The following is a 21,492-nucleotide window of genomic DNA, read 5'->3' on the forward strand; positions in this document are numbered from 1 at the left end:
TATTAGAATGGACTGGGAACTTCCTAGGGTGACTATATGAAAAGGAGGATAGGGCTCCTGTAGGAGCTATACTAGAGTGGCCAAATACAAAAGAGGGCACAGCTCCTGCAGTTTTAACTGTTGTGATGAAGAGGGAATTTTGCCAGGTGCTGCAGACATACAAATGGCACCTACTGAAATCCCCTTTTCTACACAACTGTTAAAGACATAGGAGCCCTGTCCTCCTTTTCAGATGGTCGCCCTATTGGGGACTCCGCTCTCATTTTAAAGATTGCACGTGTGGTTTAAGTACATTTGTTAATGTACACTTCAGACATCTGTTTAAGGATGTGCTGTTTTATACTCATGGAAAACAAATCCAAATGGCACTTTTATATATATATATATCTCAGAGTGTTCCCTGCAGCAGCAGCGTAGGACTCTGCTCCGAAACTCTAAAGAAAGAATGCGAAGGCCCAGTCAGTCCATTCTCCAAAATGTTACAGACAAGCGGGAGTTGTTTCTAGGAAGCAGCTAACTAAGCACCCGCCCACTGCCCTATAGTGAGTAGCCCGTGAAGGCGCAATCCCGATATCAGGGCAATTGTTGTTGTCCCCTAGTCTCCTCCAAAAAATAATATGTCCAACCGGAGCGCACAGTCCGAACGCTGCAATCCCCCCTCCGAAGCGAGGCGAGAACCTCTCCCCTTGGACGACTCCTAGAGAGGGGTGGTGACGAATCCGAGGCCACGAGCTTCCCCTGCACGGCGACGGTCTCCTTCCTCCTCCTCGCGTGTTTCTTCCTGGACCTGCTGCTTCTGCCTCTGCTGCCGCCGAGTCTTCCCCCAAGTCAGGAGTAGTGGAAGCCCATCCCACCCCTCAAGCCCAGACTAGGGACTAAGCGCCGCCCCCTCGCCCTCGCCCTCGCCCTCCCCGCGGTTGCTCTCCCTCCCTCTCGCTCGCTCGCTCTTTTTCGCCCCCTCCTCTCCCTTTGCCCCTGGCACCCAGCACTGCCGCAGCCGCAGTTCACACTTGTCTTGACCGCTTTCCAGGCGGCGCGTGCGGCTCTCTCGCAACGGAGCGGGCGGGCGGGCGGGCGAGTAAGTGCTGGCGGCTGGTTGCTCTCCCTTGTTGTGCCTGGGCTGTGAGGGGAAACTCCTGCCAGGCGGGCGCGGGCGCGCGCACGCGCGAGAGTGTGAGTGAACGAGAGAGAGCGCTCTTGTCCTCGGTGCCCTCTGCAGCTTCGTTCTGCTGCCGCCGCCGCCTTTGAATGCAAGAGGAGGGAAGGTCTGGGCTCAGCTGAGGAAGGAGGAGCACAGCAGCTACTGCCGCCGGGAAGAAAGAAGCAAAGCCAGAGACGTTTGGGAAGCGAGAAAGAGAGAGCGCGCAAGAGAGAGAGAGAGAGAGAGAGAGAGAGAACGCGAGCCCCCTCCCTTTCTCCGTCTCCTTCTCTTTCCTCCCCCACCCTCCCCTTGCCAAGTGCCCTCCCTCATCCCTGCGCTGCGGGCTCCCTTATTCCAGCTTCATGGGCAAAGTGTGGAAACAGCAGATGTACCCCCAGTACACCACCTACTACTACCCCCAGTATCTGCAGGCTAAGGTATGGTACTACCGTCGGTCGGTCGGGCTGCTCTCTGCCTCTCCTTTTCTTGCCAGGGAAGGGCACAGGGGGCGGCAGGGCAGGGCTGGGCTGCAGTTTGCAGGCTTGCTAACTATAGCCTGGGAGGAGGAAAGGGGGGGGCTCCGGGGGGCGGGGAAGAGGGGAGCTCTTGGGGACGGCATCGGGTTACAGGCGCGCGCGCGCGCGCACATACAGAGAAAGAGAGCGAGAGCGCCTGCAGCGCCTTCCTGGCTCTGCCTCTCTTTCAGGAGAGAGATGTGTGTGTGTGTGTGTGTGTGTGTGTGTGTGTTCGTTCGGAGGAGGGAGAGAGAGAGGGAAAAAAATGTGACAGGCTTTCCCGCTGAAGCTGTCTGGGACTGAGCTACAGCGCTGCTGCCTCCTGTGCCCTTCTCTTGCTGACGTTCTTGCTGTCATCTCACAGTCTTCCCCCTTTCCTTGTGTCTGTATCTGACTCTTGACCCCTTTTTCTCCTTGTCTTAGCTGTCTTTCCCCCATCATCTTCAGGATCCCTTCCCCCACTTTTCCTTTTTTTCCCTTCCTTCATCCACAGATCATGCGATTTTATTTTTTGCCTCATTCCGAGAAAGAACCTCAGCTACAACCCCCTTTTCTCCTCCCCCCTCCCCTCCCCAATGTTAAATAGAGATCAGTGCAGTGATGGGCATTTCGCTGCCTCTGGGTTTGGGGCTTCTCTTGGGAATTTAGTGAAGCCCTCCTTCTACCTCTTATGTCTTTATTTGGTACAGAAACAAAATGGGATCAAGTTGAACCAACATTCATCCACATTTTATTGTCTTTTCTCTCTATTGTAACTTCCAACTAACCCAAAGATACTTTTAACTCTAGAAAACAGCTGGATTGTCATTGAGAATGCTTTTTAAAATAAATAAATAAATATTCAGAGTTTGCTTTTAGAAATGGTAAAATGTTAGCTGAGTATTTAAAATCAAACGGGCTGCTGGTGTCTGTAGCTCAAATTTCACTGAAACTCAGATTTATCCCTCCTTTTCTTGGCATTATCAAAAGAGAAAGTAGAGATGATAAAGTCTAACAAAAACTCTTTTAGTAAAAAGTGCATCGCAAAGCTAGTTTGATTGCAGGCAGATTTGTTGTTTGCCTTGTTTTTGTTCAAGTGCATTTAGCATCTCTTGCATATGTGTTTATCTATGGATATCTGTGAACTCTTCAAAAACTGTCAGTATTATTGCTCTAGAAACATCATGCTGCAAACTGGCAAATGCAGGGCTGGTTGCATCAACTGTCTGAAATATTTGGCATCCTAAATGTTCTCCAGCTACCAGCATTGCACACAACACACACACACACACACACACACACACAGTGAATTATATGAGAATCATATTGTGGTTTTCTAGTTAATACAGTGAGTGTCTGACATGTGGTGAAAGTGAAGGTTCGCATTGAATACTGCCAATCTCAGATTTTGAAATTTTTCTAAAATCTTAGATATGCTGTAGTGAATGTTGTTAATTACCTAAATGCAATTATAAGCACTGACAAGTGTGTGTGTGTGTGTGATATATGTGGGGGGGGGGATATTCACATCTCTTCTTAGACATGCATGAAAGTAGTCTGTGCCTGTCAGTATTCACATGAGTATATCAACCATCTTCAAATTTGTGCATTTCTTGTACATAAGGCAGAAAGGTTCTTCTTATCCTTGTTCATACTTACCTAGAAGAGTGTCTGGGTTTGGATAGAGGAAAGCAACCTAAGCCTTTCCTTCTTGCCTGCAAATTATAAAATGGAGCAGTGACCAGGCTGTGGCATGTAGGCAGGAGTGCGGAGCCTATGATAAGAGGGAGTGGAAAGGAGCTCATACACTTCTCCTAGCAACTATGTGTGCCTCCTTAGGGAGTCCTTGGCCTCCCATTTTGAACACCATGGATCTTTGAAATATCTTTGGCTTGTGTCTCTGGCAGCAACAGGATACGTTCTCTTTGAACTTGGCATATAGGTATCTATTTATTAGAAATTAAGTTGTTCCAAATCTAATTGTGAATAGAAACGTTTAATCAAGAGTAATCTCAAGTTTTAAATGGCACTTTGAAGTAGACATGTGGTAGTTTTTCAAAAATTCTATGTGAACTAATCAGTGCTTCACTTTTTAAGATTCATCTAAGATGGTAGATGATTTGATTTCAATGGGACTAACTCCCAAGGAAGTGTGGCTTATGATTGCAGCTCCCATGGAGTGCAGCCTTCATTATTTCAACAGTACAAAGTCAAAGCCTACATTGTTGCTGGTTTTTTGTTTTACTTTTTAACATGTAACAATATGAATAATAAATAAATAAGCTCAGGTGGGGGGAAAACCCTACACTTTTGCACAGGAATATTTAGCTGAGCTATTTTTGTATGCCATTAATAATACAGAAACCAAGTACATAATATTTTAATATGGCTAATGCAGTCTTTTTTGCCTTTTTATCCTGTAAATAATTGAAGAGAGAGATAAATTGTAATAAGCTTGCACTTGTAATTAGGATATCATCTAGAGAAAAGCCTTAAGGACCATCTTCTGAAAGTGTGCTTCCTGTATAAAGTATTTAATATTGATTTAAACTATAGTCAATGACATCTTCAAAACATGTCTTGCAGTCTTTTCTATAAAATTATAGTCTGAAATCACATTAGTCTTCATCTCTTTGTTTCATAAGAGAGCCGCACACATTCATTTGACCTATATATATGAACTGCTAGATTTGATGATTGTATCCAAATTTCCTGTTTTAGTGACATCCTGTTATTGTTGTTGTAGCTGTTGTTTAGGATCTACCTTTTGTAAATGGCATTTGTGAAAGAAAAGCAAATTAGAAAAGGTTGCAACTGAAAAAGGGCAGAGTGATACTTTATATAATTCAGTGGAGTAAGTACACTATTTACTGAATCTACATAAATCTGTTCTGGACATATAGGCAAATTGCTTTTATCCACAAAAGTTCAAATGTGCTGTAGTTGAGCTTTAAATACACATCCTCACCCATATAAGTTTAAATCCTCCAGTAGTTCAGGTATCTTCAAGTTTTGTCAGTTAGCAGCAATAGAGGTCCACCATGGGATTTATATAGTACATTCAGTGACCTAATAGGAACTCTTATAATCACATCCAAATAAAAAGTACATTGGGTTGTATCCAATTGGTGCATTGTTCCCCAACTGGTGCCCTCCAGGTGATTGGACTTCAACTCCTGATGCCAGGAATGCTGGGAACTGAAGTCCAAAACTAGGTTGGGGAAGACTTGAATTGGTGTCTTTTCACTAACAAAATGCTCTTTCATCCAACAGAGTGTTCTTTGAGCAGAAGAGGGATAGAGGTGATTCTTGCTCTCCCCTTCAGCCCCCTCATGCCATCTCCTACACTGCTCCAAAGGGTACCCCAACCCTCCAAAGCAGATTTGGGGTCAGGGGCTGCAGAAGGGGAGAGGGAATTCCTCTGACAAAAGCCTCCACCGGATCAAAGGGCTTTCTGTTAGCAGAGTTACACCACTTGGACACAACCCAACATTATAAAAAAACAAAACAAATGAGTTTACAGCCTATAGTCAATAGCTGTCTGGAATTGGTATAAAATTCCTATTTCAGTAGAAAATAGAATTGCAACAAAAATATTATAAATTGCAACAAAAATATTTAATGGGCTTATAAGGTCAATTATACTTATATGATGTTTTAATAGCGTTAAAATATTTATCTAATTCAAAATGTATGAAGCCATTGAAATGACCTGAGTCTCCATTTATAATGTCTTCTTTGCAGCTAGTCATGCAACAGTCTCATTATTTCTCACAATATAATCCGAGATAGAAGCAAGGAGTAGTGCATTTTGCTGTGATTCAGTGTACCCCTCTTCACTCTAAGATTCTAAATTTTGTGGCTCGAGGACACTATAACTTTTCCCATAATAGAAAAAGAGTGAGCCCTGTATAGAATAGATTTTGAAGAGGAATTCTCCATCTATAAATAGAGGCAGTTTATTTTAAAAGTTATTGAGAAGTGGAAGGATTTAATTGGTGACAATTCAGCCTATTTTTAACACCATTTATGTGAACATGAAAGTTGAATATGTGCTTAAATCTTTCTCACTTGTCAATGAGGCTTAGCTTTGCCTGAACTCTGCCCTTAATGCTTATATTATTACAGAATAAGTGTCCCCAATTTACAATACAAACACGTTAAGTAGGTAATTATAACTGTTGCATTAAGGCTGTTTTCACATTCATGTAAAATATGTGACTTTTTTAAAGCATGTAAAGTATAGAAATTTAAGAATCAATGGTTTCAGTTCTCCTTGCAAGTGTTTTTTTTTTTTTTTTGGATGTAGGACTCCCATCTGGTTGAAATCGCAGAGAATGTGGGCGAGTACTACACCTCTAATCTAGCACTAATAAAGCATGAAAGGCATTGTTTTTAATGCGACCTCTGATTAAAGCTATGACAAAATGTTCAGTAAGAAAACATTTGCTAAAGCCAGCTTCTTAGGCCATAGCTAGATGGGGCGATATCCCAGGGCAATCCCCGGGATTGTCCCCGTGCATTCACATGATGCACAGGGGATCCTGGGATCAGGGAGGGATAATCCCTCCCTTGCCCCGAGATCTTGCCCTTGCCTTTGAGCCCGCTTTTTCTGTGGTCTTGGGCTGATCCCGAGACCACGGAAAGTGTGGCCCACCATCACGGTTTGTCCTGGCTCCTCGCAGTTACTCACGAGGAGCCGGGACCCGCGCATGAGGCACAGAGCTCCTCAGGAGCTCTGCGCCCATCGGGGGTGGGATGGAGGAAGCGGGGAAAATTAATTTTTTTAAAAAAAGATTTATCTTCTGTGCACAAGCACTCGTGCGCTCCTTCTTTAAAGCAAAATACTAATAATGGTGGCCACAATGTCATGCGCAACATGTAGATAATCTCGCGATCATAAAATCGCGAGATTGTCACGGAACAACCCCCTGGTCTAGCTGAGGCCTCTGTTTAAATTTTAACTCATGATATAAGAAATGTTGTATATAATTTTGCCTCTATTTCCAGGTCTTAAAGGATATGTAAACTAAGTCTATCATTGTGCAAGTTGTTCTTTAACATTTTACTATGATAACCATGTTAAAATGAAAATGGTTATCATGTTTATTCTTGCTGATGCTGATGTAACACCTGGTGTCTGAAATAACCAAATATATTAAATAAAACACAGTAATTTCTTCTTTCACACACACATATAATTACTAAAACTTTTCTTCCTTAATGAATCCTCTAGCTAGGTTGGTGGACTTTGGAACAACAGGAGTGAGTTTTGTGCTAGACTTTTCCTAAGAATGCACTTTTAACATCTACAGGTTATATGGAAAATTCAAGAATTATTACACATGTACATTTGTGAATTTGATGCTGGGCCTATCTTTAATTAACATTTTCTCGGGCACAACCTAAACAATTGATTTTAGCTGGTGATTTGCAAATCATACTTTACCATAAACTTGATTTGAATATGGTCTAACTGCAGCTATATACATAATAGTTAAGAGCAATGAAAATTAGGGGTGTGCACGGACCCCCTGCTCCGCTTCACTTCCAGATCCGCGATTTGCGGATCGGGCCGCTTCGCTCCGCCCCCGCTCCGCCCATGCCCGCTCCGCTCTGCTGCGGAGCTCCGGATCCAGATCGGAGCTCCGTTTCCCCCCCCATAGGCTTGCATTAAGCTTAAAAAGTATACAATTTTTTTTCTGTGAAAGTTAGAAACCTCACGTTTGGCACCATGACACCTCATGGAGGTATACACACGCACGCCAAGACTCAAGGCAATCCCATCATCCCCTGATTTTTGGGGAATTTATGAAAATCGGGCACCCTATTCACACCCCTTTCGATAGCTCCGTCAATTTGCACGTTAAAAACCTCAAACTCGCCACCATGATAGCTTATCCAGGGATACACACGCATGCCCAGACTCAAGGCAGTCCCATCATCCCCTGTTTTTTGGGGAATTTATGAAAATCGGGCACCCCATTCACACCCCTTTCGATTGCTCCATCAATTTGCATGTTAAAAACCTCAAACTCGCCACTATGATAGCTTATCCAGGGACACACACGCACACCCAGACTCAAGGCAGTCCCATCATCCCCTGTTTTTTTGGGAATTTATGAAACTCCAACACCCCATTCACACCCCTTTCGATAGCTCCGTCAATTTGCACGTTAAAAACCTCAAACTCGCCACCATGATAGCTTATCCAGGGACACACATGCACGCCCAGACTCAAGGCAGTCCCATCATCCCCTGATTTTGGGGGAATTTATGAAAATCGGGCACCCCATTCACACCCCTTTCGATAGCTCCGTCAATTTGCACGTTAAAAACTTCAAGCTCGCCACCATGATAGCTTATCCAGGGACACACACGCACACCCAGACTCAAGGCAGTCCCATCATCCCCTATTTTTTTGGGAATTTATGAAAATCCAACACCCCATTCACACCCCTTTCGATAGCTCCGTCAATTTGCACGTTAAAAACCTCAAACTCACCACCATGATAGCTTATCCAGGGATACGCACGCACGCCCAGACTCAAGGCAGTAACATCATCCCCTATTTTTTGGCGGGGCTTAAACCTGCAGATATCTCAATGGGGCCATTTCAAAGGAAATCCCAAGATGCCATGAATTGGGGAGTAGAGATAAACTTATATGAATCTTCTTCCACACTTGAAAAATGGATTTGGAACTTCCAAAACTCCAAGTGAGCGCAGGAAGGACTTCTCCCCTGAGTCAAAGCCAGACACACACAACATCCCTGCGAGGTGGGCAGGGGAGGAGAGAGGGAAGGCAGGCAGGCAGCAGACATTTCTGGGGGCATAAGGAAGTGAGCCAAGGATAAGCCAGTAATGCATATAAAATGGAATAAATAAATAAATAAACAAAGGAGGGGTGGAATTAAAAGCAGCAGTGTTGCTGAATAAACAACAAGAACTTTTTTAAAAAGGCTATATCTGTCTTTTACCAGCAATAGGGGGACGTGCCCAGGGGAGGGGGAAGCAGCTGCCAGTTCAACTCATGAAAGCCATTGCTTCACCACGAGAGCTGAGGAGTAGAACTTTCACTTCAACTCTTGATAGGCATTGCTCCACCGGGTTACTCTCTTTGGAGGGCTCTGATTGCTCTCCAAGTACAGGAGAGAGTGGGGGCACGTCCACATGGGATGCCCTAGGGGAGCTCATCCCCTTGCACCACATCTTTTCAGTTGTTCCCCAAAGTTAGGGTGGGTAGCAGTGCTGTGTTTCTATCTCTTATTATTGGCTTAGTATATGATTTCAGGTTGTGTTTGTGCATTTGGTGGGGCTACTGTTTTAAAAAACACTGGGAAAAGTCCGTTCAGACTAAGAAAGAGAAGTTCCCAGAATCCCAAGTTACCCGTTTTGCCTATCCCCTCCTCCAACTTTGGGATCATGTGATCATGACCGGGAGTTGACTCTGCCCCTCAGCCCTTCGGAAAAGGTATTTTCCCGCCAGTTTTTTAAAAAATTCTAGCACACGAACCGCAGCATGCAGAGAGCTGAGAGTAGGCTCAAAATGACCCCCATCCACGACTCTCCAAGCACAAGAATTTTCAGAAAGATAGCTTCAAAAACAACACAGTTATCCCCCTTTCTTTTCCACAATGCAATCCTATGGGCGAAATGTTTCAAGATGGCGATCGGATCGGACCGCGGAAACCGGAGCGCTCCGAAAATGGGCGCTTCTCTTCGCCTTGCTTCTAGGGGTCCACGGTCCGCTTCTACTCCACCTCTGGGCAAGGCGGAGCAGGCCAATTCGCTCCTGCTTCTGCGCTTCTAATCAGAGCGGAGCACATGCCTAATGAAAATCAGATATACTCCTATGAGAACAGATTGTAAAGCTAACCAATTTCCTTTGCTCTCCTCTAATTTATTGTGGTAGTGGAATAGCTATGTCAAGATATTCTACCAGAAAGAACAGCAGTGGTTGCCCTAACTCTGGGATAGCCTGGAGTGACCTGGGAAATGAATGCAACAAACAAACAAATAAATCCAACCCTCTCATGGGTAGTTAGGCTGTACAGTAAAGTAATCTATTAGCTATCAGCCAAGGCGTTTCCTTAAAAACTTGGATACATTCCATTGAAGTATACAGTATGTCTTATACATAGCTTAATTTTGAAAGCAAAGTTCTTTTCCTTTCAAGTTAAATTATGGGCATTTTAAAAAAAACCTTGCATTGACTCACATGTGATAGGGCTGCTGTGGCCCAGACAAAAGTGTTCTTTATACTAGACCTAGCCATGGACTGTCAGCTGGGAAAGGGAGGTACCATGAATGTTATTCTCTTTCCTTTCAGGTAACTCCACTCTGGCTCAGATGTGGTAATAGTCAGCTCCTCATAGTCTTATTGCTTAAAGGAGGGCTGGAATGGCCTGCCCAAATTCCCTTTCAAGTCCCAAAATCTAATTTACGTGAGGTTCATCAGGTTCCCCACTGCTTCACCCCTGTAAGGCGATGCCAAGTTCATCTCTCTCCTTTGTAACAGTTGCCATAGACCGGTCATTAGCCTTTCACTAATTTACTCAACAGCACCCACTGTTGTGCTTGTCCCTCTGTCTGCCACCAATCTGTAGCAACTGTGAGGTACACTAAACGTATGTGGAATCTACAGGTAAATGGCACTTTGATCTTCAGGGAGATGATCCATCTTCTATAAATGGTTCACCCCTCATATACTTTTGCTCATCTTTGCTGCACCACTGCTCTCCCAGCATCTCCGTTGGCTTCATGCCTAGTGGTGGCAATCTTGGCTGGGGGCTTCAACCCCTACCAAAACTTCCTAGCAAACAACTCTGACCAGATTATGTTTGTGACTCTAAATAGCCCACTAATTCCCTCCAGATCCCGATGAACCTAATTGATCAGTGGTTTGTAACAAATCATTGTCTTGCAGATGCTATTACATTCCTAGCTGTAGGTATAGTAACAACTATGCCTATAATGCCCCCACCTCCATTTAATGCTTGCAGATTTAATTGTCTCGTGTGGCGCAGAGTGGTAAGCGGCAGTTACTGCAGCTGAAACTCTCCCCACGGCCTGAGTTCAATCCCAGCGGAAGCTGGTTCTTAGGCAGCTGGCTCAGGTCAACTCAGCCTTCCAGCCTTCCAAGGTTGGTAAAATGAGTATCCAGCTAGCTGGGGGAAAGGTAGCCACGACTGGGGAAGGCAATGGCAAACCACCCCGCTACAAAGTCTGCCAAGAAAAAGTCAGCGAAAGCAGGCGTCCCTCTAGGAGTCAGCAATGACTCAAGTGCTTGCATGAGAGGTTCCTTTCCTTTCCTTCCATTTAATGCTTGCAAATTTAATTGTCTAAAGTTGATGAATCTGATAACCTGACCATTGAATGCCAGCTTCTTAAATTTTCCTTTTAAATTACTCCAGAAATCTGAGGCACTTCCAAAAGGTCAATATATACAACCATATATTCACCATTGCACATCCACAATTGCCATAATACTGCAGTATTGGTTTTACCTAAGCTGTTCTCAACCACTTCAGCATTGGTTCCCCTAAGCTGCTCACAACCAATGTTTTGGAACTCTATGCAGAAAGGAAGAAAAGAAAGCCCAAACAATACAGCACCATCAGTACAATTCTGTGGGCAGGGGCCTGCACAAAATAGTCCTCCCTGGGACAAGACCTATCCAAGGAGAAAAATCCTGTTTTGCCAAGCTGCCAAAGGGGAGACACACACAGGCAGACAGCAGCAGTTCTCAGTGGATTACTACATAGGGCTTGGAGAGGGGAAGTAGTTGATATGAGTTCAGCTCTATTGGAGGAAGTGGGAACAATGGCCCCACTGACCTTCTGCATGTAGTCATGACAGAGGCAAAGGAGAGGGAGTTCCTTGGACTAGAACAACCCACACTGCAAATACCACAGAGCATTTCCCTACCCACTCAGCCACAGCAGCTGTCAAGAATCAGACATATTATGGGACATTTGTCTCCCCACCCCCACCCACCCTCAGGGAAAGTCGTATACACCACGACCACCCAGGCTGCAGAAGGAGCCCTGGTCTGGTGGAAAAACTCTGATCTCGCACAGAGTCTTGGATTGAATTCAGCCCCATCTCTGACCTAAACGGCTGAGAACACACACGCTGGCTGAGGATTGTGGGAGTTGTAATCCAATACATCTGAAGGAACCAGGTTGGGGACCTCAATGAGGTCATGACCTCAATGATCATGGTTAAGCAATATTTTAAAAGAGGGACTTCCGGAATAGCTCTTCCTTTTAGTCATATGGTTTCAGTATATGAATTATGATGCTTGGGGATCTGAGGTATGCAGAAGATACATATGATCTGTGTCTAATCACAATGTATTTGTATACACCTGTCACAATATGACACCTTTTTTTTTTACCTACGTCTGTAAAATAGAGAGAAAACTAGCTTAGAATAAATGGTCTAGGTTTATTTTTTAAAAAACGCACACATACATACACACACACACACACCATATTCAACTTATTTTTTGTAATGACCCTTTCCTAATTTTATTTCATTTTTCATTTGAAAATTTATTCCCTGGACTCTGGTTACAGAATGCACCGGTTTGTTTACAAAAATTTAAAAACATTTCTAATGGTGGCATTTTCAAAACAAAACTATGAAACAAAGGTGCTGAGTGAATGCCATTCTTTAAATTCAGTGTTCCAGTCTGGAAACTAAACCCCAACAGAAAATATACTCCGCTTCAAGTCAGCCAAAACATACAATTTTGGTTTCCCACTCAGCTGTCAGATTTACAGTGACTAGATTACAAAGTTTCAGCTAGACACTTTGATTCTGGGAAGTGTTAGAATGAAAATTTCCACAAGACTATTGAATTTTATTGTAGCAGAACAGTGTGGTGGAACACAGTTCAGCACAGATTCTTAACATAATACAATACATCCAAACAAATGTTGAACTAGTTAGAGGCTATTACTATACAAAATTCATGTATATCATTGTTTTCTTCCCTAAAAGAAGCAATTTGAAAATATAAATACTCAGAACAATCCCGTACCCACTAACCTAGAAATAAGCTTTATTGAACTTTATGAAATTTCCTTCTGAATAGACATGTATAGAATTGTGGGGTTAAGGATAGTCTTAATTTGTATCATTTCTTTTCTTAAAAGTTGTTGTTGTTATTATTATTATTATTATTATTATTATTATTATTATTTTGAAATGTAAATGAATAGAACTACTAGGACATATACAAATATGTCATCTAATATGTAAATCAAAATATTAAAACAGAGCAAATACAAAGACCCAGAAAAAACACATGCCACAAGAGTAGAGTAAATACTGCTCTAGTAAATTCTGCACTAAAGTAAAGATTGAAAACAGCAACACAACACATTGAGCTGGTTTGGCCTAGGCTGACCATATGGAAAGGAGGACAGGACTCCTATATCTTTAACAGTTGTATTGAAAGGGGAAATTCAGCAAGTGTCATTTGTATGCATGCAGCACCTGGTGAAATTCCCTCTTCATCACAACAGTTAAAGCTGCAGGAGCCCAGCCCTCTTTTGTATCTGGTCACTCTAGTATAGCTCCTGCAGTTTTAACTGTTGTGATGAAAAGAGAATTTCACTAGGTGCCGCATGCATACAAATGACACCTAATGAAATTCCCCTTTCAATACAACTGTTAAAGATACAGGAGCCCTGTCCTCCTTTTTATATGGTCACCCTAGGTTTGCAGTTACCACAGCCTACCAAGGCTTATTTATTTAAACCACAGTGGGTTGCTTGCTTGACATCAAGTTACCAATTCAAATCCCCGAGTAGCTTCTTGTGTCATCTGAACCTAGACCGTGGCTTATTTAACACCATGACACCCACCAGCCCATTAACCTACTTTAATCAATGTCATCTATAGTAATTCTGCCTTCAGATTGATACCTATCCCTTGAGTTGAAATAGACAGTACCACCATTGAAAAAATTAAATATTTTAAAAGGGAAATGTCTTTTATAATTAATATTACTCTTTTGCAAAGCAGACCTCCAGTGGGCAAATATCATCTCTAGTTTGTGGGAATTTAGATCAGGAAAATGACTTTTTAGTGTGATGAGTGGTGTTGTTGCTTTCAAGAAAATAAAGAAACATTTAGCAATCTGATTATTCTTCTTTGTCCCTGTGAGATCATTTGCTATTCCTTTGACAAGCCTGAAGAAATAGGCACTGCCCAGGAAAACAAGTATTGATTGTTGTTATTTTAATGAGATTTTGCATGTGTGTGTGTGTGTGTGTGTGTGTGTGTGTGTGTGTGTGAAAGAGAGAGAGAGAGGTTTCTTGAATTCATGTAATTATGATGCTATTGTCCCTTCACCCATCTTAAATTGCTGTGAAAACTACTGTATCAATAGTCAGAAACTGCACTCTGCTTCATGCTACCTCCGGATTTCATTTCTTACATTTCTATACCACCCAATAGCTGAAGCTCTCTGGGCAGTTTACAAAGGTTAAAAACCATTTAAAACACATTATACATAGTATTAAAACGTATATTCAAATATATGAACAGGCAACACCTACACAGATACCCATATATCTGAAGAATCTTTAGACAATCAGTGAATTTCCTCTCCATCTTTTGCTGTCTACACTGGTGACCTTAATATTTTCAGAGGTTGCTTGGGCAATTTGGGGGAAGGTGGACTCATATCCAATAAACATTCAAATTGTACAGCTCAAGCTGCATTAATGATATTGAAATTTACCTCTATGCACTATAGACAGGTTGAGAGTGAGGCAAATATGGCAGGACAGTTTGTACCTAGCAGAAACAACATTGCATTGGGTTTCTACTGCAGCACACAATAATACCCAATGTTGCAGGAATACTGTCAAATGAACTGTTCTTTCACATATTCTGCCTCAATGAAGCAGGAGTATATGAAGTAGAAGTCAGACCCATATCCTTCAGAAAGATGAGAAACTATTTGGTAGGGTAAATTGCTGCAGGATTTAGCCCTGTATTTTTCAAGAACCGAGTATCTCCATGACATTACTAGCCAATACACCAATTTCATCACTCTTCTCACAGCTTCTTCCTAATTCTATCTCTTATGATGCTGGCCAAAGAGACAGACTTATGAATCACAAAGACCCTGGTTTGAATCTCACCTCTCCCATAAACTCACAAGATGTCTGTTGCAATGGCTCTTGAGCATGCTTAAGAACGTAAGAAGAGCCTTGCTGGATTAGACCAGAGGCCAAACTTGTCCAGCACTCAGTTCACACAGTGGCCAACCAGCTGTCAACCAGGGACCCACAAGCAGGACACAAGTGTAATAGCACCCTCCCACCCATGTTCTTCAGCAACTGGTGTATGTAGGCTTACTGCCTCTGATCCTGGAGGTAGCAGCCCTATCTCGTCTCCCCTTAGCCTGCTTTTTTCCCAAGCTAAACAATTCCAGCTGTTGCAACATTTCCTCCTAGGAAAGATGGTCCAGTTCCTTGATCAGCCAGTGTGGTGTAGTGGTTAAAGTGTTGGACTGGGAGTTGGGAGATCTGGGTTCTTTAGGATGTTTTAACAATGTATATTGTGTTCTTAATTCAGTTTTATGGATTTTATATTTACTGTTGTTCCCCGCCTCAATCAAATGGAGAGGCGGGTAAGAAATTATTATTATTGCTATTATTATTGCTATTATTATTGCCATTCAAATATTTTTCAGTCAAAAAGCCTGTAACCAACAGTGGCTGGGTTCGGACGACATGATAAGCAACCGGGTTATGTGGGTGGGTAAAAAGTCAACTGTCCATTGTGTTGCTTATTGTGTCATCTGGGGCAAACAACTCATGGTGCACTAATTTCTAGAATCAAGCAACAGAGAAAAACACGGGCTTATCCGGAGACCTGTTGGTGATTTTCCCATGTTGTGTGCGCTATTGCAGAAGGACATAGAGTTCTCTGGCAGGAGCGGCTGAAAATGCTCTGGCCACTCCTCTACAGCTGGCAGAACTTGCAATGACTGATAGGATAGCCCTGGGAGGAGCGAGGGCAAAGCAATGGCCAGCCAGAAGGACAACGGGAGTTTCAGCTGCGCAACGGGGGGCGGGGCAACACGTCGTGTGGGGAATACTGACAAAATAATGCACGGTGAGTTGCCTATTTTCCCCTCTGTTGCCAAAATGTTGACTGAACCCTCTCAGTGTCTGATCACATGTAATGTGGGAAGAGCTAGTTCTGTGAGGTGCTAGTTCACATCCAAAACAAGCCCAGGCTCTGAGCTTCTCAGTAGCACTTCACATGCCTATTTGGTTATGTGCAGTGCTGCAGCTGTCAGGGACACCACATGGCCAGAACATAGAGATAATTCAGGGAGAACAAAACTGGAAATAATAAAAGCATCTGCTGCTTTGGAGAGGTAGAGGATAATAATTATAATCAGGTATGACTGCAAGGACACAAAGATGAAAAGAACCAAAATAGATACCGCTTGAACATATATGACTTTGTAACCATGGAAGTTAATCTCAGTTTTAATTTTATAAAATGCTTTGCTTGGATGGGCTCTTCTGTTTTCTAAAACACCACCAGTATTTTTGAGTTCGCAGTGCTCTTTTCATACTTCATCAAAGACGGTAAAATTCTCTGGCATGGGGAGCATTTCATGGGTTTCATGGATGGAATGAACCTTTCTAGTTCATCCTGTGAGAATTTATCCTTATGTGGAGTTCAGCTACCAGTTCCTTGCTCAGAATTTTTGGTTCCATTTCTATTTATTTTCTGTAGTTTATATTTAAGGGTTGCCTTGTTTATTTCTGCTACATCAGAGTACAAGGGGCATGAAGGCAAAAGTCAAAATGTTATAAAAAGATCCTGAAAACGTAGTCCTTTAAAAAAAGGGGTGGGTGGGGGAAAGCTTTGGAAATTACTAACTTTGTCAGTTTTAACAATTTTTCCAATGACAGCATATAAAATTTATGCTACCATGTACCACAGTTTGTCATCTGTAAGATGTGTCTCTAATGGCTTGCACTGTCTTCTCCTACTATCTTAATTTTTTTAAACTCAATCACTTTTGTTTTTATACATATTAGCATAATTTAACATATGCAAAGTAAAGATTAAGTACAAAATAATGGCACACTAATTTTAAAGATGATTTTGTCCCTGTTTCTGGTATATAGAGAGGCTGAGCCCTACATTTACATAGTGATATTGACACTGTCTTTTAAACTCACTTCACCTTCAAAACATTGTTAGGGAAGGTGATAAAACTTAATAATGTTGTGTGTTGTACTTTCAATGGGCAACATCCAACCTCACATAAGAGGACTTCCATTTGTGCAATTGGAGTTCCCTTTCCTTTCCCTCTGCTTTTATCCCCCCAAATATGCTCTGGAGGGTTCCCACAATCTTCTGGAACAGATTTCAGGGTGCGTGCAGGGGACAGGGAACCTGTTCTACCAACAGTGTCTGTTTCACAAGTGAACACACACCACTGGATTTCATTTAATAAATTAGATCTCTAGAACTCTGAAAAGAGAATATGTAAGTGAAAATGGGTGGTTATGTTTGAAATGTATGTTTACTGAAATGCTCTTTTGTAAAACTTCAAATAAAGCATTTCAAATGTAAAAAAAATAAAATTTAATTATAATTGCAAACAATTATTAGGCTGTTGTCATACAGAACCAGTTTTGATGCATGTAATCAATATATAGTACTATACCTTGAACAAGGTGTTATATGAAGTTTTGGATCTGAATTTATTTTATTATTTTTGAGTTAGTGTTTTAACTGATGTTGTGATTTACTTTGAAGGCCTCGGAAGGTCTTTTTTTTAAATTTTAAATAGATAAAATACATGGGGCCCATTTTTTTTGTGGTGTGTGTAATTAACAGGACTAGTTTTATCACTGCCTTCTCTTTAATGTATTTCCTTCTCATTGCAAATATTAGATTTGTTTGCATGTGCTAAATCCTAAACACATTTACTAGAGAGGAAGCCTCATTGAACTTAATTGGGAACTTCCTCTTGGTCCTTGAGGCATATCACATGAATATTCTGTATACTCTTTTGGTCCTTGAAGCATACAGCATGAATGTTTCTTTTTATTTTCCTTCACCTGGTAATAAGAGCAACTTTATGCCTGCCAAATAGGGCAGTCACTAGCCAACCTGAAGTTTGTCATCTGTTTTTGCCAAGGTGAAGTGTCACTTTGCCCCAAGGCTCTCGTAAAGGAGAGTGGGAGAATAGAATACAAGCATCCTAGCTGAGTCACATGCAGGGAACACACCATCTGTACTTGTCATGTCTTTTGTTTAATAACAAAGAAGCTGAAACAGTTTTTCCTTAACTTTGGAAAACCTACTGTAACACAATATGAAAGAACTTGATTTAGGGATATTAACCTTAGTGACAGAAAATACAATTTAGTGACTATGTTAGGAAATGTAAGATGTTAGGAAATGTAAAATGGTTCCCAAAATGTGCTAGCATCATATTATTATTATTATTATTATTATTATTATTATTATTATTATTATTATTATTTACATTTATATACCACCCCATAGCCGAAGCTCTCTGGGCAGTTTACAAAGGTTAAAAATAGTGAACATTTAAAACAAATATACAAAATTTAGAACCATAAAAAGCATAAAATACAAATATACCTCTACCTATGTGTTGGATAAGGTTGCAAAGTTTATTTTGCCTTTCTAATTAAATAGATGATTAATAACTATACATTTATAGATTTAAGTTAACTTCATTAAATCTTATCATATGTGTTTGAAAGTACACTACTCTGACCTTCAAAATAACTAATTTCCAAGAGTACAAGGCAGAGAAAGAAGAGAGGGAATAATTGCCTCAGCTAAGGCTACATCATAAGTAACTTGCTTGTGGCCATGTTTACACAGTTCACATTATGTAGGGCTTGCAGCCTGAAGTGGGCAAGGCTGTGCCAATACCTTCGCAGCACATCAGTTTGCTTTGAAACCTTGCGTAGTCCAAGAAGAGTACAGCTCCTCTCTGGGTAAGGAAACAGCCAGGTTATATGTTAAGTTCAACTCTCTGCATCCCATTGAAAGCAGTGCAATGCTGATAGATACCATCCACACTGAAGTTCACATTTTGAAGTGCACTTGGGTGCCTGCAGTTCTTGATCCAGTAAGTGATATGCATGCAGCAGCCTTTTTCTGCGCATGGATCTCTTTAGTTGGATTGGAATGTTGGTGTTCTGTAAAAGTTCACGTTACTTTTTAGGGATGTCAGGTGTTTGTTTTGTAATGTAGTGCAGTAACGTGTAAAAACATGCTTTATTTGACTACAACACCTATGCGGTTGTCTAAGAAATAAATGGAGGATTATTAATAAATGAAGACATCCTAGTTCTAGTGCATGACTAGTAAAATACACACACGGTAGGAAAACACATCCAGGGATAATCCTTTATTGGAAAGTCACTATGCTTGACTTCAGTATGCAGACGTTCTTTATGAATTAATGCACTAATTGTAAGGTTGAAGTGAAAAAAGTGTTGAGTGGAGAAAGTATGATGGGACAAATAGTGTTTGGTTACAGATAAATGATGATGGTGATGAAATCTATGAGTTGCCCTTTAGCCAAAGCTCTCAGGGTGACATACATAATATCACTTAAAATAAAAAAGGCTTTAAAAGCAGCAGTAACAGAAGTAATTTTAAAAGCAAAAGATAAATAATCAAAGCAGCAAAAGAATCTGACTAGCTAAAAAACATGGGGAAGGTGTGTGTGTGTTTTTTTAAAAAATGCAGCTTTAAACATATAATTTAAAGTAAAATAAGCAGCAGCTACAAATTAAATTAATGGACTGAGAGAATAAATAGATCTTCACTTGATGCCAGAAAGTCAACAAACTAAGCACCAGGAAGACCTATCTAGGGTCTGTCTATCTAGGCTTTCCTCACTTCGGGGGCTACCACAGAAAAGTTTGGTTCACAAGTAGCCACCTGCCATTCTCGGGATGTGGAACTCAGATTATGATCTCAGGGCATGGGCAGGAACATATAGGAAGAGGTGGTCTTTCAGATAATGTGGTCTCAAGCTGTGAAGGGCTTTGTAGGTTAATACCAACACTTCAAATTGGGCCTGCAAAGTACCTGGGAGACAATTAAAATAATATAATTCTGGCTTAATATGGTCATAACATCCAGTTCTAGACCTAGTTGCTATTTAATACTAACTGAAGTTTCTGGACTGTCTTCAAGGGTAGCCTCACATAGAGTGTTTTGCAGCAGTCTAAATGACGGGTTATCAGGGCATGGATCACAGACCACAAGCTATGTTGATCTAGGTAGGCTTGTATCTGGTGTACTAACCTAAGTTGGTAAAAATGCTAAGCTTTACCTCTAGCAACAAAGATGGGTCTAAAAGCGCTCCCAAACTTTTAGACCCAAACTTTCAAACTAGAGCAGTGAAGGGGAAGCTCTAGCCCGTTGGCCTGATATGGCCTGCAGCTTCTTGCCCTGGCCCCTCTGCTCCACAGGACTCATATCCTATCAGCTTTTTATATTGTATTTCGTAATTGTGTTTTTAACCTGTTGGGTGTTTTATTGTGGTTTTAATTTTTGTGAACCGCCCAGAGAGCTTCGGCTATTGGGTGGTATAAAAATCTAATAAATAAATAAATAAATAAGCTGCTGAACAGAGGGAAGTCCTTTTCTCTGCTTAGCACTGAAAAAGGCTCCCTTTCTCAGTGCTTAGCAAGGGAAAGTACTGATCTATCAAGCTTTTCCTGGTGGGCAGATATAAAAGCTTTTCCTGGTGGGCAGAGATGGTGGGGCCAAGAAAGGAAGCTGTTGATTGTTTCTTCCCTCCTTCCTTCTGGGTCTTGGCCTACTTACTTCTGAGTAGATATGTAGAGGTGTTAGATCAATGTTCTTCACCCAGGGACAAGATCCAATCAGCCCCTAAGCACGACTCCACAGTGAAGAACATTGATCTAACAGAGGCTTGCCCTGCTTATTTGTGTGTAGATATACTGTTCCTGTTTACTTCTGAATAGACATGCTTCCCAGTATAAATCGGTAACAATGGAAGCTGAGAGGGCTCTATCTTTAAAAACCATTGTAAAAAAATAAATGTGTGTTGGGGGGTGGATTTTTAGCCCATCTGGTTTTGTCTATGGCCTACAGTTTGTGTTGAAAAGGGCTCATCACCCCTGCTTTAGGGAGAGTGCAACTCCTTCCGGCACAGGTGGAACACCACTCACCCAGACAGATGAACCACTTGCTAACATCTTGTCTGAACTGAGCTTCAGTTTATTAGCCCTCATCCAGACCATTACTGTGGCTTCTTGGTTAGTTATTTCTCTCTATATATCCTAAATATCTATGCGTCTGAAACCTCTCTAAGAGGACCTGGACTTCATGACTCACATTCTAAGAGTTAAATACCTTCCTTTTAGCACCTTTGGATGAATTGCTCCCAGTACAATTGGCATTAATTTGACACATGTGCCCACCCACACAGCCTTTCACTCCTGTAATATGGCAATATATAATTTTATCACCACCCTACTCTTGTCTTATGAAGTCTGCTTGGCCAAAGTCGCATAATATAATGGGGAAAGTAAGCTGGACAAAACAAGAATGTGTCACTTAACATGTTAAAGTGAGTTGTTAAAGATTCCATCGCAATTGGTCAAGTTAAATAAAAGTCTGCTAATCAGGGCTGGCTCCAGGTGTTGTTGTTTTCTTTGTGGGACATTCTTAAGCAATATACCCTTAATGGACACCACCACCCCGCTCTCCTTCACCAACATCACCCACTCATTTGTCCTTTCCCTCTGATCCCAAATGCCATCACCACCTAGAG

The 21,492-nt window shown here is 41.7% G+C and overlaps 1 protein-coding gene across 2 annotated transcripts in view; it reads left to right on the plus strand.

The window, feature by feature from the left end:
• Positions 1-1,147: 1,147 nt before the first annotated feature.
• Positions 1,148-21,492, plus strand: part of RBMS1 (RNA binding motif single stranded interacting protein 1) — a 163,184-nt gene continuing 142,839 nt past the window's right edge. For both annotated transcript variants that reach the window (XM_063116481.1, XM_063116482.1), the window contains exon 1: positions 1,148-1,578. In XM_063116481.1, coding sequence (XP_062972551.1) covers positions 1,504-1,578 — 75 coding nt within the window. In that variant the 5' untranslated portion in view covers positions 1,148-1,503. The remainder of the gene's footprint in view (positions 1,579-21,492) is intronic.

This window comes from Elgaria multicarinata, chromosome 2 (genome assembly GCF_023053635.1).
Source record: "Elgaria multicarinata webbii isolate HBS135686 ecotype San Diego chromosome 2, rElgMul1.1.pri, whole genome shotgun sequence".
Taxonomy (NCBI): domain Eukaryota; kingdom Metazoa; phylum Chordata; class Lepidosauria; order Squamata; family Anguidae; genus Elgaria; species Elgaria multicarinata.